Below are 15,921 nucleotides of genomic sequence, written 5' to 3' on the forward strand. Positions count from 1 at the left end.
AATATATTGCACCATTTATTACAGAGTGAAATGGTCCGCGAGGGGCTGTCTTGGAGTTTCGCAAGGTTCTCTGCACCTGGGATTTGTACGTAGGGGTGGACCTTCACATATTCATTATGGTGTGACGTAAGATACACCGGATGTTACATCGAAGCTGCTTTATTTCGGGTCGAAAATTCAGGAAATGTACCTTACATATGGAAATGGTTCGTCGGAAGAACGATACTATATCCTTCGAGAATTATCCAAACGAGACAGGGAAAGATAAGTTAATTGATATTAAAAACTACCGGGGCTCAGATGCTGATAGGAAGACAGGTCTTGAATACGATGCGGAACTGTAATCCTTACTAAAACTAGAAAAAAAATGCTTTTACATTTATTATTACATTTTTTTTTTGTTATTGTAACGAGAGCATTGTGTGGGGCCCTTCACTGGCTGTCACTGGTAATCACACATCCTCTTGAGGATTTTTTGGGCTTATTTTACTTCGCTTTTCTTCCACTTTTGGCTAATCGCGAAGTGATGACATTGACGAAGATACTCACAAAGATTCGAACCTGGGACCCATGGCATCGTAGCGCGCTGTGCTAAGCACTCCGCCACAGAGGCGGGCCCATCCTACTGAGGAGATCTGGCATCAGCTGTGTTGTTGATGGAAAGTATGTATGAGGACTACGACTATGGCTTTGATCGGTCAGTGACACAAGGTTGGTTTGGGCTCTGTCTTGTTTGCTGAAATACTCTCCTGCACGTACCTTGTACTTTACAATGAGTTACTTTCAGTTTGTCCACGAGTTTACTTTCATTATAGCAAATTAAGGGTTCGGGTGTAAAACATGATAGGTGACATTTAGGTCATTTCTGAGTTCATTAAGAAAAATGATTAGAAGCTATACTGTACATAAATTGTTTTCGTGTTGTGTTTACCAATTTCAGAAGGCTTCACCGAGTTCAATGCAAATTGTATGAAATGGCAATTTCACTCGAAAATTGAAGGATGGCACATTTTACTTTGTAACTCAAAAATGACCAACATGTCACTTACCATGTATACACCAGAGCCCTTCAAATATTATGGAGAACAAAACCGCACTGAAGAATCAAAATCACTACACAATCGATATAACATGGGGCTTGAGAGGATCCTCGATATGCAAAATAAGGTAACATTGGATTGATTTGGTGTTTTAACTCCACTTTATGCACCGTAAGGCTAATCGGGACTGAACCTACAGTTTAAAGTGGGATCCGAACCACTATGTGCCTCCACCGGGAATCGAACCCGGTACCCCTTGATAACAAGGCGACGACGCTACAACTGCGTCATCGGGGAGGCAAGAATAGGTAAGACACAACCCCAATAAAGATTATACTAGCAGCGAGTCCAAGGTCTGAAGTCTCCTTTTCCTGCAAGAATGAAGTTTTCATGGTGTACCACAGTGGTTTATGCACACACCACACAAAAATTTCCTCAACCAGTAACATTTTCCACAAAGCCCCAATTTATGGTCATTTTGGCTCTAAATATACCCTTACAACCCCCTCTTGAAGTGAAAAATTCGGGATAAACTCCTGGTGTACTATTTGCGCTACAAGCCGATCTACTAACAACAAACCATCAATTATTGTTTTAACTACACTGAGCATGCTTAACGTGGCATTACACTACAGAAAAAAAATATCTGCAACAACATTAATAATGCCGAATAAACAGATACTTCAGTAGATATCACAATATGGAGAGACTTATTTTAATCAGGTAACAGGTTATTTAAATATATGTAAGGTTAAAAGTTATTTACCTTCTATATTTACTACGCTAAAATGAGCCCTTTTTTTTTCTTTTTTGCAAGCCACGGTATGTCCCCACCGCGACGGTGCAAGGATTCTGAGCATAAGAAACGTATGGGAAGAAATGTGTACCATTTTAAAGGCTTGAAAGCTTATGCGTAAATAACCTCAGACGAGGACATATTGGGATATCTTCCTTGCAAAAAATCCCGCTCTGTAAACACCACATGCTCCATCATAATTTCAGTACAACCAACATTATTTTCTCATTTTAACAATTATAAAACATTTGCTGTGCATGTCCGCTTACTGTGATATATAAAGATAGTTTGAGGCATACGTACATGGAGCAGTTGCGGAAAAGAATTCGCAAAGTTCGAGACATTTCCCTTTATGGCCGGGAAGATCGCAGATACGGCAGCAGTGATCAGGGCCTTAGGGGTAACTTTCTTCTCTGAATTCTGCAACAGAATGCAATCATAGAAATACCAAGTGTTCAATAATGGCGAAAATATTTCTATATATACGAATAAAATAAAGGTTCAAAGAGTAATGGTGCACGATAGATTTATATTGCGATTATCTGATTGCTCTTCCCACCAATTCTATTGAGGGTCAAGCTTTCGATGATAATACGTCTGTGATAATACTTCTTTATATTGCTTAGAGTAACATTTCTGATCCGTAAACAGGGTTCGCACTTTATACAAAATCAAATTCTATGGCTCTTCCAGTTTTCCAAGGCATTTTCCTGTAAATCAATACCATTCCTTACTATTTTCATTTACCATAAATCTATTAGTGATATTTTTTTAGAGTGAAAATACGAACGCATTACGTGCTGTAAAAAAAAAAAAAAACAAAAAAAAACTTACAAATACGTGAAAAATATATGTCCAACGACAGTATTATTTCCGGAGTTTTACCATGGTTTTCGAGAATTATAACAAAATTCCCTGACTTTATCCACGATTCCATTCATAGACTGACTTTTCCACGTTTTTTAGGTCTATTGGGTCGTGCCATAAAGTGAAAAAAAAAAAAATATCTGAGCATCTTTATATTATAATTCGGGGCTTGCAAGTTAAGGGGCCTACCCGATGGCGTAGTGGTAGCGGTATTGCCTTCTAATCAAGAAGTTCCCGGTTCTACACCCACGGCTTACTTATTTTTGTAAGTTTGATCGTAAATCAACTTTATGCTCAACTAATCGGAACTGGACATACAATTAAAACTGAGACCTAAACCACTTTGCAATTAGCCTTACTACGAAGGAAAAGAAGTTGGCTTCTTCTTCTTCCATCTATGGAGTGGTGAACTACTTCTTCTTTGGGAAAGATTAACTACTTCTTCTATTCCTCTATGACAGGATTAACTATTTCCTCTATTCTTCTATAGAAGGATCATCATCTAATTCTTCTATTTCTTCTGTAGAAGGATCATTTATTTCTTCTATTCTTCTGTAGATTGATTATATATTTCTTCTATTCTTCTGTAGAAGGATCATCCATTTCTTCTATTCTGTACAATGGTTAAATATTTCTACTATTCTTATGTAGAAAGGATCATATATTTCTTCTATTCTTCTGCAGAAGGGATCATCTATTTCTTCTATTCGTCTATAGAAGGATCATCTATTTCTTCTATCGATTAAATATTTCTTCTATTCTTCTGTAGCTCTATTAAATATTTCTTCTAATCTTCTGTAGAGCTCTTTTTCCCTGAGCTCTTCCCTCTTCGGCCTGAAGCCTGACTATGGCTAACAAAACTCAGATGTATTTTGAGGCGACAAATCTGTATATAGCGCCACTTAAATAACGACCAAAGGGACAACCCAGGATCGCTAATGTAAAAGCGCTACCTATGGCCCAGTGCGACTAGTCAGCTAGCGCAACCGTAGTGCTTTGGGGGTGACAAATATCAATATAGCGCCACCAAGGGGAAACAACCAAAAACCTAACGAGGCATTCCTCCTCGCCAGAGATAAAAGACACGTATTCAAATCGACATCTTGACTTCCATACTCTCCTATATGTCTAATTCATGAGTATTTTATAAATCATTATAATTCCTCTATTATTTTATATGTCTTATCCTATATTTACAACGGTTTACTCTGTACTCATTATCTTTCATTTGTTTTATTTAATGTAATCACTTTCTGTCTCCTCTAATTTCGTCAATCAATTTACTTTCAGCCTTTCCGTCGCGTTGCCATCTATTGTTGCTTCCGTCAACTAATTCTCCCTATGTTGATCATTGGGTTCGGCCGTTCAGGCACGTAACAACCTCCACCGCAGACCTAACCTGGGAGCTATCGATAACAAGGCGACAGTGATAAATAAGGGTCCTGTTCTTCACATTGTCTCGATTTATAAAGACACGTTTCGTTCTCGTCTCGAAATACACAGTATAAGCAACACATAGAACGTGTCAACGTTAGCGTTTGTAGATCATTAAGGTACTCATTGTTTTCTGTTCGACGCTACGAACCATCGAAAACTATATCCCTGAGCTTGTGGCTCGGTGTCTTTTCGAAAAGCCGTGTGCTGCGAAACTATAGCATTTGTATTTTTGTTTATTATACCTCAAGAAAGACACAAGTGGAAAGATACAATTGAACAAATCTTATTTAGAGACCTCCACACTTACCCATGGAAATTCGGAACGAATGAAATGAAATCTTAATGAAATCTTCAGCCAATATAATAAAGAAATTTGTTTTTCGGTATGATAAAACTCAAACTCAAGAGTCGTAGCTAAGGGAGACTGACACCGGCGGACGATTCCCAAGGCAAAGAGGGCGCTGAACGATGCGATACAATGGACCGAGTGGTAAATAAAATTTTATATATAGGGGTGTTTTATGAAATCGTTACAGAGAGATAATATTCTGAAAATCGATGCGAGTTACAAAATAATACCTTCGTCGTGGTAAGGTGATCACTAATATGCTATCAGAGGTGTCAACTTCACATAATTGATTGATTTAGTTTATTTTACTTCGCGTTTTGTGCCTCTGGGCTAATTTGCGAAGATGGGGATGATTGATGAAATTGATGAATGGACATTCACAAACAACCAAGTCTGAGCGGGATTCGAACCTGGGACCCTTGGCGTCGCAGCGCGATGTGCTAACCACTCGGCCACAGGGTCCGGCAACTTCATATAAATATTGAGGGAGGGCAAGATGGACAATATTTTTTTATGCATAATGTATATACGTACTTCTTGGGGGAATGAGGGGGGGGGGGTAGAAGTTGTCACTTAAGTCGGGACATATCAATACTATCACAGATACTGTTGTATTAATTATTTTGTCTACAGTAATAGTTGTGCTTAAAATACTGCAAAGAGAGCAAAGAAATAATGCAGAATGCACATCAACCCTTTTGTCGAAGAACATTTTTTGTCAATGTCTTGCTAAAGCTATGAAGAAAAATAATTTAGTAGTAGAGGAGTGGGCACACTAGGCAAAATAATATTTTTAGTGTGGATTAGTTACGGGATCTTTCTGTGTGAATATTAAAGAGAAGTGTAAACGGCGAGAGTAACTCATTACCCCCGCAGGATTGAAGTGGGGGCGCCGAATTCGGTAAAGGGGGCGCCAAATTGTATTCTCACCCCGGGCGCAGAAATATCTAGCTAAAGCCCGGTTTTGGATTACATTAGTCGAGAGTAGCTGGAGCGAGTAGGGTAAAGCGAGCTACTCTCCCCGTGTAAACAACTGAGGAGAGCACTGGAGCCAGTACTCGATCCAGTAGTCAGGACAGTCGAGTGGCTATCCACGGAGGACAGCGACTCGACCGAGTAAACTCTTTCTGATGACAGTATAGAGTCTGTGTTGTGTCTGTGAGTGTCCATGGAATTTGTGTCGATTATAGGAACAAACCAAATAAACTACGGGTGTATGAAGTTGAAGAGATGAGGCTTGATGTATTTGGCGTAGGAGAAATAAAATTAAAAATAATGAATTTACGTTCAACCAAGAATGATCGAAAATAGAAAAATTAAAAATCAAAGAAATTAGTTTTTTTTTTTTTTTTTCAGATATGTCCTTGTGCATTATTGTATTCATTTTTCGTGAAAAAAGTGTGTAAACAGTTTCGGAACTTTTTTTTAAAATCGACAACGACGTCGATGGGCTCATTCTGTGAAAGCACCAAACAGCTGCAGCTACTATCCCACTTTGCTGGAGTCGAGTAGAAAGTGTGTAAACAGCTACTCGCCACAGAAGGGTCGAGTCGAGCAGACAGGCCAGTAACTCTCCCGCTCACTGGACCAATGTAACCCAGCCTTTAGACACTGATGAAACTACAGTGAAGTGTGTGCCATTATTCAATAACGGTGTCGGTGAACTAATGGGGGTGATTGCAATGGCTTTGACCCGCCACTTTGCTTTGTTGGGAGTATCGTTTGACTTCAAGCAAATTCCTGCATGCTAGGTCGGTAATTGGTCGTCCCCAACAGCCAATGCTAACGCCGGGCTTCCGCACAACAGGCTTTGTTCGCGCCGAGGCAAAAATACAACAAAAACCAAACAAAAAAGATGAGAAAAACAGGCACTTGGGCCATGAGGTAACATAAACAAGAGCGTGCCAAAAGCAATAACCCTGCCCCGGTGCACACGTAAAGTTTCCATGCTGTCATTCGTCACTGCTTCTGAGACGGAGCAACATGCCTGGAGGAATCGTGCAATGTGCACAACGCCCTATTGGGTTACTCTTGGTATTTGAACACTGAATTACGTACAATCCTCTGCCAAGCATAAAATGTATCTTCTGTGCAAGTTTGTTGTCCAAAGTTTTGTTTCGGTATGTTTAGAGTTCGCCATCTTGAAACAGTGGACCAGTCTGTCGAGATGTCTATCTTTGAAACTTAGAAGTTCAAGAGCTCTATTTTCACGACAATTAGCATGGTCCAAACATTGGTGACTATTTCTTTAGGGTCATGGACGTCCGAAAGATACGCCCTCGTTTCAATCTAAAAGTATATATTTCACACATATAATTTCATTTCAGTCACAGTTTTGTTTAATATTACAAGGGAGTTGCAGAAACATAAACTTTGATTGACTTTTGTTATTCAGGATGGAACAATAGTCGCACTCTTAACGGTCAGGATGAAAGAGGAATACACGAATTGATAAAGGAACTGTAATCCCTTGGAAATTTCTCAAGGCCACACGCTTACATGAATACTGAAGTGTCGAATCAATTTTAAGATTGATACTACACTATGTGTCTATTAAAATCTCCAGAGGTTCATTTATTATTACTTGTACGCATTTGCAATCATGAAAAATGTAGTTTTTACTTTGCAATCCCATGGTTTCTGGTTCCTGCTTGTGGTATTTCTTGATTGGTGTGTGTCACAATAGTTTACATTCCTACACGAAGTCAATCGGTAACACCGACACAAGTACCTTTTCGACTAATCTTTCATTGGTTCGTTCTATTAAACGACTGAAAATTCAATAAACAGAACAATATAATTCCTCTAATATTATACTACGTATATACTACAAGGTATTCTCATCTCACAACTTTAAATGAAAACTCGACACACAGCTATCCATTGCTCAGACAGGACTATCGCTCCTGCAAGTTCACAGGTTGTTACGTACCCAATGGGTCTGATGCGAGTGAGTGATTACGAATGCTAAACAGAGATGGCAGCACAAGGCGTGCAAGATAGAAGATTTCTGTAATATAATTATATGAATGACAGTGTAAATTAGCGCCAAAGTAAATTAGGAAGATGAACAATAATAGAATACAGTATAAGATAATAAAGAAAATAAATTAATAAAAAATACTTGTGAAATGAAACATGTACTCATATGTAAATAGATACGAAGTTTAAAGAAGTGAAAGTACCGATAGAAATTTGGGTCTCCTAACAAATCTTGGATTAATTTTATTAACGGTCTCCATTGGAAGGCTTGCTGTCTGGTTTCCTTCTAAAAAGAACCCTACCCCCTGAAGATATTTAGCCGTGGTATAATATAAAGCATTGCACAAATATTGCACCCTTAATATGCAACCCAAGGTTGCATATTAAGTGGCGCTCACAACGTGGAGCCTTACACGAATAGAAGTTGCAAGGTTAGAAACTCTGCTGTACTGTCGACGCGCAAACGCCAATATAATGGCCTATAACTTTTGTTCTTTCGCATTATATATTACAGATATTAGATTGCATACTGTGTGTTTATGTTAGTCAAATACGTTAATTTCTTCCAAGAGAATTTTGATATAAGGAAAAGTTAATTTCCCTTCTAGTCTTAATTGACAAGATATTTTGTTGTTGCAAAAGCAAAACGCAAAGCCAAAAACTGAGGATGGCTTCTAGCAAGAAAGCGCTACTCACCACAGGAAGTTTAGTGCTGATCCTTTGCCGATTCTGCCGTTCTTCCAGATCCTTCTGCATGTTCTGGATATCCACCTGCATCGACCTGAGCTTCTCCTTCTCTCGCTTCAGCTCCTTCTCCAGTTTGTTCTTTCGTTCCATCTGCTGTAGCAACAAATCTGAAAAGAAAAACACAAAGGTTCTTGAAGTCAATGTATTATAGAAACACAAACATGAACGGATCAAAAACGTGTAACCTACTTTAATTCTGACCATATTGCAGTTGCGTTTATGCGAAAAATACTCAGTTGGGAATCGGAGTACTGGAGCATTGAGAATCCTGGTATTAGGACATAGATTATGCATTAGCTATATCTTGAAAACTAGCAACGGTAATGCATATTCAAGGCTCTCTCTCTTTTTTAAACTCAGTTTATTCTTACCTGGAAAAGTAGGCGAGTTATAGAAAAAAAATTATATTAAGTTTCTTTTAAAACTCAGTTTATTCTTATCACGAGAAGCAGACGAGTTATCGTATATTTTAGAGTTTCCTTCAAAACTCACTTTATTCTTATCTCGGAAAGTAGGTGTGATATCACATATTCTCTAGTTTCTTTAAAAAATCAGTTTATTCTTATCTTAGGAAGTAGACATGCTATCACATATTTTAAAGTGAAAACTCGATATATTTTATCTCTAAAAGTAGGCTTGTAATCGTATACTCTCAAGTTTATTTTAAAACTCACTCTATTGTGATCTCGGAATGTTATTTCATATTTCAAAATCAGTTTATTCGTATGTGGAAAATTAGGCTTGCTATCCCTAATTCAACGATTGTGAGATTGTTTTCAGTCCACTGCATGCTCAATCGTAACTGAATCTACAGTTTCAAGTGGGATTCGAACCATTGTGCAATGTGCCGGAACGAACCCGGTATCACTTAATAACAAGGCGAAAGAGTCACCACTACGTCATCTTGGAGGCCCATTTTATCTCAGGTTTCTTTCAAAACTACATACACGTTTATCACAAAGAGAACCGACGTTTAATGAATATACATGTTATTCTTGCTACTCGTACAGCAACGCTACACAAGGTAGCGAGTTCGTTATCCGATGGAGGATCCGTACTGGTTAGGAAGTCTTAGGATATACTTACTGTATATGCTTGCTCCTCTGTTAAAATTCGAAAGATACTTGTTTGTGTTTGAACTGTTGTTTTAAGTCCACTTTATGCCCACATAGGGAATCCGAACCACTGCGCAATGTGCTTCCGCCGGATAAATTCGGAAGATACGTCGATGTGTACTATATATGGAATGTTTCCTCAATACGTGTAATGTAAATCAATCGTCAAAATTTAAGGTAACAGTTCATAGATACGACGACGGTGAGTGGGCGTATCAGCGTGCTAACGACACGCCGCCGGTTTTAAATTTAGCCTAGTGCGATACGAGGCCTTTGCAAATATCTGCCGATAGTAAAATATATTGGCACCCATTCCTTCCTCCATCTCAATCACACATATTCTACTTTGCACAATATGTTGTCGCACGCCAGCAGATCATCTAGTATTTAGCTTGAAGAACAGTTCAAATGAGCGCAAAGAGAATGAATGCGGGTTAAGATCCAAGAGTCAGCAATTCAGAGTACACTTTAAAAATAGAGCACTGACTGACTTATTTACGTCACCGGCCTTGCACTTCACCAACACTGCTATGGAAGGGAGCGGTCATAAGTTCCATTTATCATCAAAAATATATGGAATGGAAGCAAACGCTCTTCCCAACCACATTCCACAACAGACCCGAAAGTTATTGGCCGCATTATCTTGTTTGCTTGCACCTGTTACTTCACATTTATGCTTCGCATGATATAGAACCTTCATCTAGTGGTTATATTAATAAGTAGTAGCACTTTCCTCGGCATCTTATACATTCATGATATACTCTAGCAATATTTTTGTTTGCTGCGAAATCTTTTGTGTAGTGTGCGTGTTTCTCTTTAGATAGATATTCAGCATAGTTTATATCTGACGGTTTAGCCTCAGGAAAAAAAGGAATCTATATTCTTATGTAGAGTGCCACATGACTTTGCAATCGAAAACTGGGGGGGATTGACGTCACATCACAAGATGATGATTGTTGCTCGATTTGAGCTTTAGTCGCCGATCGTGTCCATTGTTAGTTGTCTCATGAAAAGACAACACCATCTTCACGTGATTGCAAATGTAGGTGTCAATTGTTAACTAGAAATTCCAACTATGGCACCCAGCGGCGGCGCCAGGATTAATCATCTAGAGGTGCTGAGGGGGTGCGGAATGAAATTTAGGGGTGTACTCTTGAAAATAAAGAAAACGTGAAACATGCTTTGTCACTACATCAAATACCAATCAACTTTTGAGGCTTCTCTGAACATATGCCCGAAAAACTGATGACTATTCCCGACTTCCTTCGTTTTTGCTTGCTTTGATCATAACAAGCACATGTACAGGAAAGCAACTGCACTTTACCATCAATGGCTTGATTGTTGCATACAATAATATCCCCCTCACTTCTAATATTCTACGCCCAATGTAACATGGTTTACATAAGTCGTAACGCGAGAGATGAAACCGAAAGAGTTAGTGTTTTCGGTTGACAATAGGCTCTTAAAAGAGGGCACGGAAGAAAACTAATTCGCACCCCCGTGGCGTCGTCCTTGCTGGCACCTGATAAAGCCTACGCCCGTTAAGATCCCCGAATGAGTTGGTTCGACATTCTGAGGTCACAAATGGGGCGTACTGGAAAAGTGGAAACATCAGCGGTAACAATACAAGCCCTGCCCACACGTGGTCCAATTAAGGAAACAACCGGTCCGCCTTAAGCATAACCGTTGTCCTCCTATTTTAAAAAATAAAACTTAGGATCGAGTCCATTAGTGTGCAACTCTCCTCTACAAGGTGCGTACATACATATTGGAGTCAACTTTTGAAAAACTTGTGTAGGCTCAGCTCAAAGAGTTGTTGTGGTGTAAGGGGGTGCCTTTACGGAAGGCACCAAAATGTCGTCTCCTTTCCACATAGTACACCCTGGACTACAGTTTGCAGACTAGCGAAGCTCTGGCGAATAGACTCACAACCAGTATAATCCTCTGTGAGACTCGTGTTGGGAGTCCTGTCATTGTGTGAACGTGAATGTATGCGTAACAATTTCATGTTACCACCCTCCATCCTCATCTTTGCGGTCAGCCACAAATTACAAAAAAGCTAAGTAAAATAAAGCAAATCAATCAATCAAAGACTTGTTTTACCATTGTATACAAAACATAACACGTCATAACTCCTTAACATATTACATGCAGCTTCTGTATTCACTTTATTCTCTCGTCTAATATCAAGAATCTAAAGATCAAAATACTAAACAGTAATTTTGCCGGTTTGTATGGAAGCGAAATATCCCCATTACACTAAAAGGGGAATATAATTACATACTTTATTAATCTGACACGCACAGTTTATGCACTACGTAGAAATTTCAGCTAAAAATGCAGGATCGACCAGGGTTCGAATCCGGTTCTCTGGCATACCGTGCCATTTCTCTATCAACTCAGATACACAGCCAGCCCTGGTTTCGCCTGATTTCTCGCTTCTGCTGTTTTCACCTGCGTTGAAATTGTCTGCCAGTGCTACTGAATCTGTTTCCTTTGAAACAGAGTACTACTGGGTTCGAGTCCTGGTCGAGCCTGCATTTTTTATAAAATTTCCACATACAATTAAAAAGTTTTTGAAAATAACTCAAAAGGGAGATTTTAGAGCTAAGAGAAATTAAACAACAGGGGGAGTGGGGAAGTTATATTAAACTGAACTCCATAATCTATCTTGCATAATTATTCTAATAAGCTCAGGGAATGCTACTTTAGTGGGCAGGCCATGTAACACGTGCATGGGAGAGGATAGTAATGTTTACAGGATCCTTGCTGGCAAACCTGATGGTGAGTGAGACCTGTGGGAAGGACAAGACAAGGGTGGAATGGCACTATTAAGGCGAAGAGTGAGAGTCTCGCACCAGGTGTGTATTTATTTCAATGTCGTCGGAATGGGTAATGCGCCTGAAAAATAAAAAAAAATAAAAAACATTGTACAAGAGAATATGAAATTCTCCCCATGTAGCAAGTTGAGGCTGTTTTTAAGTTGATTATCAAGCTAGGCACGATCTGAATTCCAAGTTGTTATCAATCAAATGGAAGTTTCGACTTTACCTACCACAAACAAAATCATCAACCTGTCCTCTTTCCGTTCATGTGTTTTTCTACGCCAACGGAAGTTTGATATTCCAAAGAGAACAAGTAAAAAAATAGTCCCATGAGCGTAATAGTAAGTTATTCCCCTCTTAGAACCATCCAGCGCACAGACCTCTCTTTCTCTAGCTCGCGTCGTCGGTGCGGAAGGAGCAGTCTCGGGCCCTCGCATCTGACTGGACATGGAAACTGTTCCTCGTGCCCTTACGATGGATGGAAGGGAACTGGTAAGGATGGTCAAGAGTGGATTGATGTTTCCCAGAATAAGGAGAAGTGGATAACTTATTCTGCTGCGGCTTAGGCCTTAGAAATGGCAGTTAAGTAACTGACAGTCTAGTTTCCTCGAGCCTAAGTAACATTTCTTCTAGAATTAGAGGACCCATTGGTAGGGAATGGCGGCTAAGGTTAAGAACTGATGCTCTAGGATAGGAGATGTGAAATAAGGAAAGCAATCACAATATTACTATGGAAGTCGTGCTGTTAACGCTTTTTACTTAGAGGAGAAATCTGCTGGCAAGAACTGTATTAAGCTATAACGTGGCGTTTTGAATAGACAGCATTATAGAGAGACTGTCCTTGTGGAGGTAAAACAAAAATCATCTACGGCGCAGAGGGCAACACAGCGGGCCAAAATCAACAAGTTCGCGAGCTGAGCATTCGAAGTATGAGCCCGTCGGGATCAATGCCAGGTTCCATATTATATTTTAACCAGAAGTTTCTACCTTGTCTCCGAATATATTTATGCCGCTGACATTTCACCATATTGCACTAATGGCGCTAGAGGGTTGGCTACCCTATTCTCGCGTTGTACTTAAATCACGATCCAGGATAGGAATCCAGTTTCCATAGTTAACGATCTTGCGAGAGCTTTCTTGTCCTCAATTCAGGAAGGAAATTTATCCGGTCCTAAATTCCCACCTGAACAGAACGAAGTAGAACAGGGTGGCCACTCTAGGACCATGATAATAAAATTCAACTATAATTCACGGTTTCCAAGGTGAACTTTCCAAAAATTCAAAGGTATAAGCACATGTTTTCTATTTCAACCTTACGTATCGCCGCCTTCTACTACACACAATATAAAGGGTCTGCGTGATTCCAATGTATCCAATAATTCTAATTCAATTCAATTAAACGGTAAATGCATTTAAAATATTTAATTTACGGAACGGAGTTTACATTTGCCATTCACAAACTCACATTAGATTGTTCTGCAAAGGACACTAACAAAGTAAACAGATTGAGAGAATTCTATTTTATTTTCCACGCAGCTTTCTTTTCTATCCTCCATAAAAATAAAAATAAAATAAGCTGTAAAAAAACGTATCTCAGGGCATTTATAATTATGTATAAATTGAATGGGATTTTCATTAATAAAAGTTGCAATTTTTCACGTCTACGCAGAATTTCCGAATCCAATAATTCACGCACAGTTCCCGGAATTCAAGGAATTCCCGGTGAGATTCCCAAAATCTCTGACACTAAGAATTTTTGGTCACGTCTCGATTTGAGAGAGTACTGCCTCGTTCTCTTCCGATAAAGGCACCAAAGAGAAATGAGTGCAGAGGCAAAAGGGGTGGGGGGAATATTTTCAGGAGCGCCGTACCCCAATGTACCCCCAAAATACCTTACAAAAATTGAAAGATCATTTAGTAGTTTTTCTATTCGCTAGAGATAGGTAAGGGGGAAGGACTGGTCGAACAGAGGGGGGGGGGGGGGCAACTAAGTTTCGAAGGTCTGATTGACTGATTTAATTAGGTAATACAGGGTGACTCAATAAAAATGGGCCCCGCGCGCACTTTTTGTGATATATCCTACATCCATTCACAAATCACCCTTACTTTGCAGGACATAGCAGAACTAGACCTCAATGGAAGCTCGAGCAAAAAAATATACTGCGTGAAACATTACTAAAAGACAGGCTTGTCCAAGAAAATCCAGGAGACTTTCATGCATCAGTTCGAATGTGAGAAGGCGCCCTCCAAACGCAGAATACAGACCTTGGTGGACCACTTTGAGAAGTATGGGACTGTGGAGAACCTCAACGCAGCAAGTGAAAACCGCCCAAGACACTCAGGACGTCCCAGGAAACGTACAGCCGAGCTGGTCGAGAGCTTGAGAGAGTCAGTTCAGCAAAGAAAGGCATGTTGAGGTCCTCAAAACCTTTAAGAGTGAGTTACAGACCCTCTATCCGTCATATATGAGAAAGTACTGGTTCCAGCAAGATGGAGCAAGCTCTCACACCTCAAACCTGTCCCGTGATTGGCTGAAAGAGAACTTTGGAGGCCGTGTGATCAGTCTCAAGACTGATTTTGAGTAGGCACCTCATAGCCCAGACATTAGCCCCCCCCCCGATTTCTTCCTTTGGAGCTATCTCAAGGACCGAGTGTACGCAGGGAGACCCAGGACCATCACTGAACTCAAGGAAACCATCAGGGAGGAGATAAGAGCCATTCTTCGGTCTCTTTGTAAGAACGTCTTGGACAACTTTGTGCTGCGCCTCAAGAAATGAAAGGAGCTAAAATGGAGGTCATCTCGAACACATGCTCTAGAATAAAGAGGAAAAGGCCAAAGACTTTCATGTTTTAATTTGATGTTCTAAACACAATAAGTCCTCCTCCGTAGCCGAGCGGGTTAAGGCGTTCACTCGTCTTGAGATCGTTCGCTGCGGGACGGCGTAGGTTCGAATCCGGCTCTGGTCGGAATTTATTCGGCCTACGTATAGGGCCGGTGGCAACCCACCATCGTGAGGAAATTGGGGAGCTCCGAGTGAGTGAGCGTAATCCGGTCGAGACGACCTACTATAACGGCTGGGGATACGTCGGGCCGACCCCCCGACTATTCCAATACTGGTTGAAGATCTCCACGCTTAGAGGTGACGAAGGAAAGTGTGGGAGGGAGATCGGCAGTCGGTAGGTAAGCCAAGGCCCTTCATGGGCTGTCGCGCTAAGGATTATTATTATTATTATAAACACAATAAACTAGTTATAACTGAAGTTGCATTTAATTCCGACAAAAAATGAAGACATGAAGCCTATCGAAAGATGGGGCAGGTTTTTTTTTTTTGGTCATACTGTATAACGATCCTTTTCTTCCACTTTTGGCTAATCGCGGCGATGAGGAGTGATGATTGAAGGGACACTCGCAAAGAACACCCATACCCAGGCCGGGATTCAACCCGGAACCCCAGGCTTCGTAGCGCGCTGTGCTAACCACTCCGCCACGGAGGTCGTCAGGTTTCGAAGGGTCTGGTCTCCTCATCTCGCCCTTGAATAGGTAACATCCCTGCTTAACAACTGATAATGATGTAGAAATATACAGTGTGTCCCAAAATAGTGTTTACACCTTAAAGTTATAGATTTCAAAATGACCGCCATTGGCAGCACGCCTGCAACGCTGACCAGATCTAGAATCAGCATATATGGTATCCAGGGAAAAGGGAAGCATACGTAGGTAGTCTCAATCGCATGTCCAACGTCATCTAGTGTTCGTAGCTGT

At 40.3% G+C, this 15,921-nt stretch overlaps 1 protein-coding gene across 7 annotated transcripts in view; it reads right to left on the minus strand.

The window, feature by feature from the left end:
- Nucleotides 1–15,921, minus strand: part of LOC145997412 (TGF-beta-activated kinase 1 and MAP3K7-binding protein 3-like) — a 213,881-nt gene that overhangs the window by 60,536 nt on the left and 137,424 nt on the right. For 6 of the 7 annotated variants that reach the window (XM_083134435.1, XM_083134434.1, XM_083134431.1 and 3 more), the window contains 2 exons: nucleotides 8,168–8,325; nucleotides 2,140–2,256 (listed from right to left, as the gene is read on the minus strand). In XM_083134435.1, the coding sequence (XP_082990561.1) occupies nucleotides 2,140–2,256; nucleotides 8,168–8,325 (275 nt within the window). The remainder of the gene's footprint in view (nucleotides 1–2,139; nucleotides 2,257–8,167; nucleotides 8,326–15,921) is intronic. The other variant, XM_083134436.1, reaches the window with a different exon arrangement.

The sequence above is a fragment of the Lepisma saccharinum genome, chromosome 13, assembly GCF_977018435.1.
Source record: "Lepisma saccharinum chromosome 13, izLepSacc3.1, whole genome shotgun sequence".
In the NCBI taxonomy this organism is placed as follows: domain Eukaryota; kingdom Metazoa; phylum Arthropoda; class Insecta; order Zygentoma; family Lepismatidae; genus Lepisma; species Lepisma saccharinum.